This window comes from Phocoena sinus, chromosome 13 (genome assembly GCF_008692025.1).
Source record: "Phocoena sinus isolate mPhoSin1 chromosome 13, mPhoSin1.pri, whole genome shotgun sequence".
Lineage (NCBI taxonomy): Eukaryota > Metazoa > Chordata > Mammalia > Artiodactyla > Phocoenidae > Phocoena > Phocoena sinus.
Window position 1 is genome coordinate 11,308,977 of NC_045775.1, and position 13,503 is coordinate 11,322,479.

At 40.1% G+C, this 13,503-nt stretch overlaps 1 protein-coding gene across 2 annotated transcripts in view; it reads right to left on the reverse strand.

Moving 5' to 3' along the window:
- The window catches only part of NBAS (NBAS subunit of NRZ tethering complex), a 365,227-nt gene that overhangs the window by 310,779 nt on the left and 40,945 nt on the right, over positions 1-13,503 (reverse strand). For both annotated transcript variants that reach the window (XM_032652473.1, XM_032652472.1), the window contains exon 10: positions 5,996-6,134. In XM_032652473.1, the coding sequence (XP_032508364.1) occupies positions 5,996-6,134 (139 nt within the window). The remainder of the gene's footprint in view (positions 1-5,995; positions 6,135-13,503) is intronic.

Here is a 13,503-nt window from a genome sequence, read left to right on the forward strand (position 1 = left end):
AACTGAAAACAGGTGTTCAAACAAATACCTGTACACACAAATGTTCACAGCAACATTATTCATAATAGCCAAAAAATAGAAACAACTTAAATGTCCACTAACTAAAGAATGGATAAACAAAAGGCAGGGTTTCCCTGGTGGCGCAGTGGTTGAGAGTCCACCTGCCGATGCCGGGGACACGGGTTCGTGCCCCGGTCCGGGAAGATCCCACGTGCCGCGGAGCAGCTGGGCCCGTGAGCCATGGCCACTGAGCCTGCGCGTCAGGAGCCTGTGCTCCGCAACGGGAGAGGCCACAGCAGTGAGAGGCCCGCGTACCGCAAAAAAAAATAAAATAAAATAAAAATAATAACTTTTTAAAAAAGGCAGTATATCCATACAACGGAATATTATTCAGTCATAAAAAGGAATGAAGTACTGATGCACACTAAAATTTGGATGAACCTCAAAAATATGTCGCTAAAAGAGAGAAGCCAGATACAAAAGTCTCATACTGTATGATTCCATTCATATGAAATTTTCAAAACAGGTACATCCATAGAAACAGAAAGCAGACCAGTGACTGCCAGGAGCTGAGGTTAGGGAAACAAAAGGGAGTGACTGTTTAATGGGTCTGGTGTTTCCATCTGGGGTGACGAAAATGTCTTGGACCTAGATAGTGGTGACAGTTGCACAACGCTGTGAGTGTACTAAATGCCACTGAACTGTATACTTTAAAATATTTAATGGTCCATTTTATGTTATATGAACTTTACCTTAATTTAAAAGAAAAAGGCAAAGGGGGGGGCGGTATTCTTAAGCTGAGGTTAAAAATGTTCCTATCAGAACTGCTGAGCAGCTGAAGATATTACTGACGGCCTAGCTCCACATTTCCTCCAAAAACAAGAAAATACAAGAAGAGAAAAATAAATCTGCATGAAAACCACACCCTCACTTAACTTGAAGATCAAGGATCTTCAAAATCATTGTAAGTAGAAAGAGAAAAACCACCAAACTCCAGTGTGTCATCTCCACTGCTCTTGCCATCCCCACGCTCCCACCCACCCTGACCCAGGCCGACACAGGCTTGTGGTGAGCAAAAGCAGACTGAAAACACACTGCAGGGTCCAGGAGGACAGATGCGACAAGCTACCAAAGGGGACTAAGGTCAATCTAAAACCACTGCCAAAAATTGCAGTCTAAGAAAACTTTCCAGAAATGAAAAAAGACCTGAATCTATATATTGAAAGAGTGAACAGGTACCTGGGAAAATTAACCCAGAAAAATCAACTCCAAGAAATATTCCAAGAAGGATACTAGATTTAAAAGATAAAGGAAATCCTCAAGGCCTCCAAACAAAATGGCCAAGTAACATACAAAGAGAAGATAATTTGACTTGCATCAACTTTTCAAATTCCACATAAAAGCAAAGCAACAATAGTGCTGTGTTTTTTTAAAGTTCAATGAAAGAACAGGTAAACCAAAGATTTTATAACCAGATAAGTTTTCCTTCAAATGTCCAGGCTATGAAAAACAATTCTGACACACAAGAACTTAAGGAACTCTTCATCTGTGAGCCCTTCTCAAAATACCTATTAGAGGATAATTTCATCCAACCAAGAGGTGACTGGGAAAACTTCAAACAAAGGGACAGGAACATTTTAAAGTACATAAATGAACATCTATGACTAAAGAAACATGATGATGAGGGTTGAAACTATCGTATAAATATTGTGTTTTGACAAAATAGAAATAATGCAACTAGAAAAGGGAGGAAAAAGGAGAAGGGGAAAATAAAACCAACTAACTGATTGTTGTATAGGCAATTAATAGGAATTAAAGAATACCAATAACCTGATAAACTGGTAAAATACTGGAGGGCACTGATAACATCAGTAAGACAGTTTCAGTGAAATCATGGAGGTAAAGCCCCATTCAAGTGAATTCAAGAGAGAAAAGAAAAGTTGGAAATGGATCAAGTATAGATGACTCTTGAACATGCTGAAGGAAAGGAACAAATGGGCTGGTAGCAGGATTTAGTAGGTTCTAAGTCCCCTAAAACTAAAGAGTTTTTACAATGGCAAAAATAAATGCATGTTGTTTGCTGATAAACCTAATGGGCAGCAAGATTCATGATGTGGATAAACATCCTTCAATTAGCAAGTGTGAGATCCAGTGGACAAACGGAGGAGCTGGCCTTAGCTAGTGCAAGTACAGCTCATCTGTAATAACAAGAGAAAAGGTACGGAAATTAGGTGCATATGTAGGCAGGTGGTAGGATCTTATGAAAATATTCTGATTCCTTCTGTTTTCTCAGGGAAACAGGATTTCAAAAACCCTGTGTTCTTTCCAGAACAACATTCTATACTGAAAAGGAAGCAGCATCAATAACAAAAAAGTCAGTTTTGTTCATTTTTTATACATTTTTTCCAAAATTTCCACCTTAATAATACAAATAGATAATAATTAACACCGTAGAACATTTTATTGTTTATCAACGGCCTTCATATATCTTACCTCATTTGATCCTGGCAAGAGCCTTAAGACACCAGTGGTAAGTGCTGAGCTAGAATTCCAATCCCAACCTTCTGACTCCTGAGCCGGGCTCCTTCCTTCCCCGCAGTGACTGAACTCTCCCCTGGTATTTGCTATAGCTTCTTGCCCTTATTTGTGGGCACAGCTGTACCTCCAGTACAGTAAACCCCTTGAGGGCTGCTACCTGTATGTTCTGATACCTGCATCGGTGATTTGATGTTGAACAAATGAATAAATAAAACTATCTCCTATAGATGGCACGGACATTAATTTGGAAACTTTACTCAAGGTATATATGGAATTTTGCATAGCCTCTTTTACAACCCAGCAGCCTTGTGAGAGATGAGAATATATGTGTCAGCAGCATTTTTCGGTGGATACCCACCCCAAAACAATAGTAGCCTTAAACAAACAATAAGAGGTTCCATGCAGACAATATCTGTCACCTGACAAGAGGAACTAATCTTATAGTTTCAAATTACTTTGAGGTAGGGGAAGGCTACACAGAATGATTGTGCGTTTAGCTGCAAGACACATTAAAAAGGCACTAACAGGGCTTCCCTGGTGGTGCAGTGGTTGAGAGCCCGCCTGCCGATGCAGGGGACACGGGTTCGTGCCCTGGGCCGGGAAGATCCCACATGCCGCAGAGCAGCTGGGCCCGTGAGCCATGGCCGCTGAGCCTGCGCGTCCGGAGCCTGTGCTCCGCAGCAGGAGAGGCCACAACAGTGAGAGGTCCGCGTACCGCAAAAAAAAAAAAAAAAAAAAAAAAAAAGGCACTAACACAATTAAAGTACACTTGCAGCATTTCAAGAAGTTTATCGTACGGCGGGGCACTCAATTTGCAATTCAGTATTTCCCCCCACTTATTTTGTCACTGCACAAGCAATTTTCCTTTAAGAGACTCCAATATTGAAGCTTCAGGCCAGAGAGGGAAGGACCATACATAGCAGAGCAGATTCCAATACTTCAGTAAGGAGCAAAGTGAAAGCATGGAGAATTTAAAGAAGCCACGGTGAAAAAAGGTTTCATAGTATGTGACAGTCCTCCATGCCTTCCCCTGTCCCAGACTCTGTCACAAATATACTTGATTACACCATATTGAAATGGCCCTTCACAGTTTGCCTACTTTCTCTCGCCTTATATCCTCCATACTTACCAATTCTTCCTTTTTTTCCCCTCAACCTTTTATTTTGACAAATTTCCTAGCTACTGAAAAGTTGAAATGATTACACAATGAAATACCAGTATACCTTTTACCTGAGTTCACCAATTATTAACATTTAGCCACATTTGCTTTAACTGTATGTGTATGTATACTTTTTTAAAAAATGTTTTTTGACTGAACCATTTAAAAATAAGCTACGGGGACTTCCCTGGCGGTCCAGTGGTTAGTACTCGGCACTTTCACTGCTGAGGGCGCGGCTTAAATCACTGGTTGGGGAACTAAGATCCCGCAAGCCACGTGGCACAGCCAAAAATAAAATTAAAAACTAAAAAAATAAGCTGCAGACATCACACTCAGACAGAATCAAGAGATAAAATTGTTCAAACCCTTTTCAGGATCTGCCCTGATACATCTCACATATAAAACGACAAGCTGGGTGTGAAATCGGAGACAGGAACATGACTAAATTATAACAAATATGAAATAACATGTCCAACTGCTAACTCACTCTTTTTTAAAAAATAAATTATGGGATAATCATCACAGCATAAATTTGACAATGCCAATGAGATGTATGTAATTTCACATGGGGAGTGAGGAAAGTGCTAAACAAGAGCTACAAAATCTGGTTCCACCCCTGCTGCCCTATTTTTAGTTGTTAAGATCTCCCAGAGCCTTAGGCTCCTCATCTGTGAAATGGGGCTAATAACACTCAAACTGGACTCCTTACTGGATCCTGCAGAGAGAATAAATGGGTGCTAGAGTGAGTAAAGGGACCATGAATGGAAGAAAAAGCACACGACACAGTACTGTATAAACTGATGTACGAATATAAACTGTTTTGAGGTCTGGTGCCATATTGAACCAATACGTTGACCTAATTTAAAAAAAAAAAAAAACCCTACTACTTTGTTGGGTTAAATTCACAATCACATATTTCAGCGTATGCTAAAAACTAAAGAAAATAATTAACGGAAGCTTACTATGATTGCTAAAGATTTCTTTTCAAAAGTACTTCTTCACTAGTTCTTCTTCAACATGAAAACGTTTAACCATTGTTTTACAGGATTATTTTGAAATCAATATATTTTGAGGCAGAAATAATGGAACAAATACATTCATAGGAATAACTAGCATGGCACATTCACTTACACCATGTTTCACCTTAATTTCTTGGTTTCTTCCCTCATTAGAAAAATACCGTATCTGAGTGCCCACCAAGTATCAGGCTAAGCACAGGGTACGTAATTATGATCTTACAGTTTATACAAAAAAGTCAAGATACATATTATCACAGAGTGGCCAACATGGTAGAAACAATGAATATTCACTAATATCTAGCTTTTCTTGCCTGTCTGGGCACACAGAAAACTACTTCCCAGGCCCCAAGGTAGGAGGGGCCACATGATGAGTTCCAGTAAATGAACTGCGAGCAGAGGTGATGCCAGTTCTGGTGTAAGACGGTTAAAAAGTCCCACCTTTTAGTCCTCTCCTCCCCCCTCCTAAGGCCATGAACTGAGACAGCGGGCCCTCAAGAGGTCACCAGCCCCCACATATCCTTTAGTCATCACTTGGAACAAGTTGTTCAGGGTAGTCATGATATCAACAGCAGGCTTTGCCACAAATAAGGAACACACTTTCATGGGGTAACCCCCAGAAATGTCAGGAGTTTTATTTGTTTGTTTATGTGGCTCTTTTTATTATCACAACAGAGCCTAGCCTATACTGACTATTACAGCATAAAGGAGTGACTGACAGAAAACAGAAATTCAATTAAAGAAAGAATAAATGAATGGTTGGACGAATAGCACTGATCAATATGGAACAAAATGGAAGTACGAAGGCAGCTAAGAACTTGAACAGGGGAACTCATGCCAGCGTTTGTACCCTCATTCTGCCACTTGCTAGTGGGGTGGCCCAGCTAAATTTCACTTTCCTCATCAACAGACTGGAGCTACTAACAATACCTACCTCAAAGGGTTACTGAGAATTAAATGAGCTACTACACGTAACAGCGCTCAGAACAGCTGCCGGCACATCAAAAGGGACTTAATAAATGTTAATGTCTAAATAAGCAAACGCAAGTAATGGGATTACTGTTAGGCTGTTTTTCTGATATCTGCAAATATTGTTACTAAAAATGAGACTCAAGTTAAATAAAACATTCTTTAGGTAAATTTGATACTTGAAAGAAGTCCTAAAATTTCACTTGCATTAGGTTACTTTCTTCATTTAAGGCAAATTGTTTCCTTCTCTGTATCTTACAAAGGGCTTATCTAAGACCTATTAGCAAAGTGAAATACCACAACGAAGACTTACTGCAGTGACCCTGTCTCCACCATGAGTAACTGGCTTATAATAAGGTGATCCTGAAAGAACTCTCCAGGCAGAGAGTCCACAGCTAGCAGCTTTTGGTATGCCCACTTCAGCAGTTTCACATCCACCAACCAGTAAAAGTCTAAAAATGAGAAAGATAAAAAGAATTGATAAATTACAAATAGGAACAAGACAACATCAAAACAAACAGAGCAGAAACCTTCACAAGGAAAACAAATAAAATTAGTATATACTAATCCTAGAAGGTAAATATTTTAGAGGGAACAACCAATAGAAAACCAGATGGGTTTTCAACTAGAATTTCACCTTCATTTACACATTCAAACATCTGAAAATCAGATGAGAACTCAGAAATGAGAAAAAAAATGTTTTCAGGTTGGCCACTGAATATCTAAGGAACTATATCAACACCAATAAACTTTAATAAACAGATACATCACCTCACATAGACACATATGTACTAGTTACAGCAGTGCATCGGAAGCAATGAGGGCACAATTACAGATGCTAGAAAGAAATGACAGCTGGGATTGCTGTGGATGGGTCACTAATAACTATACTGAAATAAGACTGTACATTATGACTCGTTCACTTTTCTGTTTGTTATACTTCATTGCAATTAGAGGCCAGTTACCAACAATTTTTAAAGTTAAGTCATGTTTAGTAAATCTGGCAGGGAACGTATAAGACGTCATAATCACCTATAGAAAAAAGAAAAATGTTTGAAAGTAAAACTTCTGATACATTAAAGGAAAACACTTGTTGTCCCCAATAAAAATAAGGCAATGGAGTAACAGAAGAGAGAAGTCAAATCCTTCTTAATGTCTCAATTTTTTAAAAAGGCCCTCCCTACAGGCAGGAAACTCCTTGCTGCTTAAGAAAAAGAACAGGTTTCTCTGGTCATGTCCACACAATGCTCCCCCTACACAATCTACCACTATCCCAAATGACAGAAAACAACACCAGGCTCCCTTTACATCAGAACGTACCTGATATCTATCATCACCAGGCCCCCGCTGTGTCAAAAAAAAAAGGATGCACTTCCTCACACAACGAATTAGTGCTTATCTTTTTCTAGACCATGCTCATAGATAAATCAGAACTTTAAAAATTTTAGTTTCTGCATAGAAATCAAAAGGGGGAAGGAAATGACACTTCCTAAGACTCCTCAGAGTTGGCATATCAAAAGACTGACTTGGTTTTATGGTTATGTTAACCAATGATGACTCTTAAACTTTCTATAATCCTAAGTACCTCATGAGGTAACACCATGAGTTACTCAATACAGCCAGCTGAGCCCATCAGTAGAAGGGTGTGCTCAAGGGCAGTCAGACAGAGCGCTACATGTTAGTGCAGAAGCAACACCTGTCCTCTGTTAATTCTGCTTACCTTGTGGGGCAAGCAGAATAATGGCCCCCAAAGATGCCCATGTCTTAATCTCTAGAACCTGTGGCATCACGTGGATTTAAGGTTGCTAAGCAAATGACCTTAAAACAGGGAGAGTATCCTGGATTTTCCAGGTGACCCAAATAACCACAAAAGTCCTTAAAAGCACAAGAGGGAAGCAGGAGAGTCAGTGTCACAGTGATGTGATGTGAGAAAAAGAGTCACCCAGTCTCTGCTGGTTTTGAGGATACAAGGGGCCAAGGAAGCTGGGCTGCTCTAGAAGCTGGCAGAGGTAAGAAGACAGATTGTCCCCCTGAGCCTCCAGCGAGGACACAGCCCTGCTGACACCCTGATCTTAGTTCAGTGAGACCCATTTCGGACTTCTCACCTCCAGAAATGTAACATAAATTTATTTTAAGCCCCTAAATTTGTGGTAATCTGTTAGAGCAGCCACAGAAAACTAACACACATCTTGTTTATTTCCCAGCCCTGGAATTCAGACAACCTGTCAGTCTCTCATTCCACCAAGTGCCCTCTTCTCATTTGACCACCTTCCTAACTTTCTTCTTTTTCTTCACTCTTAAGGAGATATAACTGACATACAGCACTGTATAAGCTTAAGGTATACAGCATAATGATCTCTTTTTCTGTCAGTCTGTTTTTGAAGCACAGGTGACCTACAACACCATGTTAGTTCCTATTCTGAACTAAGCTAACAACAATAAAAAAACCAACAATAATAATTTTTTAAAATCTCATCTCTACATATACTCTCAGATGTAAAACTTTCAAAACTGCATAAAACCCTTCTAGGTTTAGCCATAGAGCTTAGCCCAACTCAGTCTCAAAATTCATAAAGTAATGTAAATGTGCTTTATTCGCAAACACAACTTGAGCCTTTAATCAAAGCCTTTTTCCTACTGCTTTTATATATATAGTCTAACAAGTTTCCATCACAGCAAATCATAAGCAACAAACTTTGAGAAGATGCTTGAAGCAACCCGCTGGGCTATTTCTACCCTGCGCCAGTCCTCAGAGCTAACACGTAATTAACGCTGTTCACCAGGGCAAAAGAGATTTTGGTCCAAAGTCAAGGTAGGAATACGAGTATTACTTGCCTATAGCAACCATTCTGCTCAAATGATTTTTACACCAAAACAATTTCAAAAAAAATAAGTAGACCTAATGCAGATAAAATCATATCATTCCTCTGGCTCTAACTACCAATTTGAAAAAAATACAGTTGAAAAAAGAAAAATACTTCAAACAACACTTCAAAGATGCAATCTAAACAATAGGAAATCTAAATGTAAAATAGATAGCTAGTGGGAAGCAGCTGCATAGCACAGGGAGATCAGCTCAGGGCTCTGTGACAACCTAGAGGGGTGGGATAAGGAGGGTGGGAGGGAGACGCAAGAGGGAGGGGATATGGAGATATACGTATGCATATGGCTGATTCACTTTATTATACGGCAGAAACTAACACAACGTTGTAAAGCAATTATACTCCAATGAAGATGTTAAAAATAAATAAATAAATAATGGGAAATCTAAGAAGTCTACACAGTAGAAAACTACAATGACCTGGCTTCTTCCAAACACACACACACACACACACACACACACACACACACACTCTCTCTCTCTCTCTCTCTCTCTCTCTCTCTCTCTCTCTCTCTCTGTAAGGGTGAGAGAGGAGGAGAGAATGGAGAGCAGATCAATGAATTAAAAGAGAACACAGGGCTTCCCTGGTGGCGCAGTGGTTGAGAATCTGCCTGCCAATGTAGGGGACACGGGTTCGAGCCCTGGTCTGGGAGGATCCCACATGCCGCGGAGCAACTGGGCCCGTGAGCCACAACTGCTGAGCCTGCGCATCTGAAGCCTGTGCTCCGCAACAGGAGAGGCCGCGATAGTGAGAGGCCCGCGCGCCGCGATGAAGAGTGGCCCCCGCTTGCCACAACTACAGAGAAAGCCCTTGCACAGAAACGAAGACCCAACACAGCCATAAATAAATAAATAGATAAATTTTAAAGAAAAAAAAAAAAAAAAAAGAGAACACAGTCTGGATATTTGAAGATATGGACAAATTATTGTTAATTATCTTTGCATATGACCATGGTTTCATGTTCATGTTTTTAGAGAGTCCTTATGTCTTAGAAATACACACTGAAATATTCAGATGAAATACTACGCTGTCCAGAATTTACTTCATGATATTCTAGGCACAGGAGGGTGGAGGCCCGGCTGAGGCCATAGATGAGATGAGGCTGGCCGCGAGTCGACTGTTAAACTGAATGGCAGGCACAAGGGAGTCAGTATATTCTGTGAACATGCTTCAAATTTTCCGTAAGGAACTTTTTTTTCAAAAGTCACTTTGTTAGGAAAAACTCCTCTGAATAAATAGAAACAAAACAGGTAATTTTGAATATCTACATTTCTGAATATAGTCACAGTACTGTTTCAAACGGAAAACATGTGATTCTCATAAAACATATCTTTAAAAACCAGTAGCCTATTGTTATAATAAAAATAAAACATTATTTGAGAATTCAACAAATCTCTAAAAGGTCAGGATAAAGCAGATCCTGAAATAATTTTTCTCTACTCAGTGTACAACATTGACCATGTATAAATAAATATATATATTTTTTATAGCAACCATATAATTCTTTTCTCAAGGGGTTGAGCATTACTATTTAGTTTGCACTACTATGTCATGGAGAGGACAGATGTCATATTTAATTTTCAGACTTTAAAATATATGTATAAAACTTTATGTTGCCTGACTGTGGAAGGAGAGCTAACTGAGATTTCAGATTTCTTCTTATCTCCTGGTCTTGATACTAGAAGACACTTCCTCCCTATGAATTCTGATAAACATGGCCGTGAATAGATCAAATTGGTTACAACAAGATAAGCTCGATTAAAAATAAAAGAGATTCGGGCTTCCCTGGTGGCGCAGTGGTAGAGAGTCCGCCTGCCGATGCAGGGGACGCGGGCTCGTGCCCCGGTCCGGGAAGATCCCACGTGCTGCGGAGCGGCTGGGCCCGTGAGCCATGGCTGCTGAGCCTGCGCGTCCTGAGCCTGTGCTCCGCAACGGGAGAGGCCACAACAGTGAGAGGCCCACATACCGAAAATACAAAAAAAAAAAAGAGGGCAGCAGACAACACTAAGGCGAGAATCTCGTAAAGGAAAACATCAGGGAGAAAATTTCAAAATGTTCCTGAAGGACATAGAGTTATGCATAAAGAGACATACCATGTTCTTTGACAAACTCTCAATACCTTAAAGATGCCAATTCTTCTTAATCTATAAATTGAAAGAAATTTCAAATAAAATCCCAACAGAATTTCTTATGGAACTGAACAAACTGATATAATGGAACTAGACAATATAAAATTCACATGGGAGAGTAGAGTTCTAAAAGGAGTCAACTCCATTCACACTGATAACCTTTCCCTTGATGGCTTGTGCTTTGTGCATCCTGACCTGTCAAAAACTTTCCTACCCTAGTGTCACTGAGATGTTCTCCTTCAAATTTGACTATATTAAAATCTAAAATTCCTCTCCATAAAGTGCAAAGACAAGGCACACACCAAGAAAACTTATTTATAAAACATAAAACTAACAGTGTATGTTTTAGCAGACAGAATACATAAAGATCTCCCACAACCAGCCCAAAAGAAAAACAGACAAAGAATAAGCAAATCACAAGAAGAGAAATACAAAAGCCAGTAATGCAGATCAAAGCAACAAAGATTTATGCCAGCCACCCTCTATGCTTAGAGACACAGGAACTCTCATAGAACTATTGGTAAGACTGTAGTAATCATTTTGGAGAATGATATGACAATATCTAAAAAATGCACCCCTTCCCAAAAAATACCCCAAATTGAGTTCTAAGACAACTCTAGAGAAATTCTTGCACAGGTATATTTATCTCTTGGTAAAAGAATACCTCATGTAGCACTATTTATAATGCAGGAAAGTTAGAAATATTTTAAATGTTTAAAAGGGATAAATAAATTCATTAAACTGTTCAGGGAAACATATAGTATAAAAAAGAACAAATATAAAAATATATATTGGAAGGTCACACACTAAAACCATGAGAGCAGGCTGCCTCTAGAAAGGGAAAGTGAGACAGAGGAAAGGAAGTAGGAAATTTTGTCTGTACTACTGTCTCTCTTTTATTTATATATCTGGGTATAACTATACACATACATACACACACACCTTAAGTAAAAAATACAATCTCAATATTTGTTTTTTGGGGTTTTTTTGTTTGTTTGTTTTTTCGGTACGCGGGCCTCTCACTGTTGTGGCCTCTCCCGTTGCGGAGCACAGGCTCCGGACGCGCAGGCTCAGCGGCCATGGCTCACGGGCCCAGCCACTCAGCGGCACGTGGGATCTTCCCGGACTGGGGCACGAACCCGTGTCCCCCACATCGGCAGGCGGACTCTGAACCACTGCACCACCAGGGAAGCCCTCAATATTTGTTAATACTGGGTAGTAGGTACTTAGGTGTTCATTAAATCATTCCCTGTACTATTCTCTCTGTTTCTAACTTAAGAAGAGGAAAATCAAGATACAGTATCCCAAATTATGTACATAAATTTCTTCCAGTTAATGAAGTCCAAGAGAAAAAAATTCAGTTAATTGGCTGTAACGCTTAGCGTCAACCCACAAGTCTAGTCAAATACTGAAAATGAAATTAGCATATCATTTGCTTTGTGACACTTTGAAGCTGTTTATATGTTAATAGTTACATCTTAAGCATTCTGTGATTTACTACTGAAAGGATCACTAGATTTTTGCAAAAATTAAAACCGCAGACAATACTGCAGAAAATAACTGATATCATTAGTGTTATTTTCTGTTGCGGTAAGCTTCTCCACCCAGAAATATTTACATGCAGTGGTAGCAAAACCTCCTTAAATATACAGTATTTGGCTCTTATGTACTCACTTCAGGAATCACATTTTGAAGCAAGTGATTATTTTTACATTATTCTATAAAGACATAAAGCAATATAGAATTTCTATAGTACATATTAAATTCGGAAGACTAAAGCCCTCGATGTGTAGGAGTTTAAACTACTCGTTAACGAAAACACGAGAGTAGGAGAAAACTTTCCCGGTAATCTTCAACCTCAAAATTTTGTGGACAATAGGAAAATCATGGGTCTAGGAATCAGGTGTATCAGGTTCAAATACCTTTGCAACAGAGCAACTGTAATATTAGTTTCCTTCATCCCATCAAAATTTATAAACGCAAAGCATGTGCTAAGCAATCAGGAATGTGCAAGACAAAGAGCTTGCTTAAAAACCACTTCTAATTCTCAGAATCAATTTGTAGAGTCGTGTTTAGCTCTCCCAGTGTGTTAGTACCAACCATGGGGGGAGGCTCGGGGGCACCCTCCTTTCTCAGGTGGCAGTGGACACATATTCACACACGAGAACGACAGCGAGCACTGTCCACTCCAGGGAGGACAAGCCAACCCAGACCGCTGCTGCAGGGACCCTTGAGCTCGGCACAAAAATAGCCTTAAGGGCCAATTAAGTGTGTGGAGGAAGAAGTCAAGGAAGGCTTCACGGGGTAACATCAGAGAAAGGGTTCTCCTTTCAACAACTTCCCAAACAGATAAAGGGATCAGGTGAAGAGCCTGCTCCGCCAAGAGAACACGACGTACAAGAACACGGAGATGAGTCTGTAAATGGTGCGCTGGGAGGACGGGGAGAAACGCAGTGAGCGCCCCCAGCCTGTGAAGGCGGGCAGGGGTAGCAGGGCAGAAAGTTCGAAGGGTCCTTAACAATACAGAATGGTTTATCCTGCTCGCTTCCCGAGCACATTATCACCTGCTACCTTCAGAACGGTAACAGTTACGTAAATCATGCCTCCATCAATAAACGTTAAGCCATTCGGACACAGAGACCGTGTCTGTATCCTTCAAAGCATTTACCACAGCTGTTTCATTCAGGAAACATCCATCTGTACACTATGTGCCCAGAAGTGCAGGGGCACGAAGATAAATCCGACCCAGAGCCCTCATCGTCTTTGGCTTAACCTCTCCAGGCTTCAGTTCTCCCAGCTGAGAAATGAAG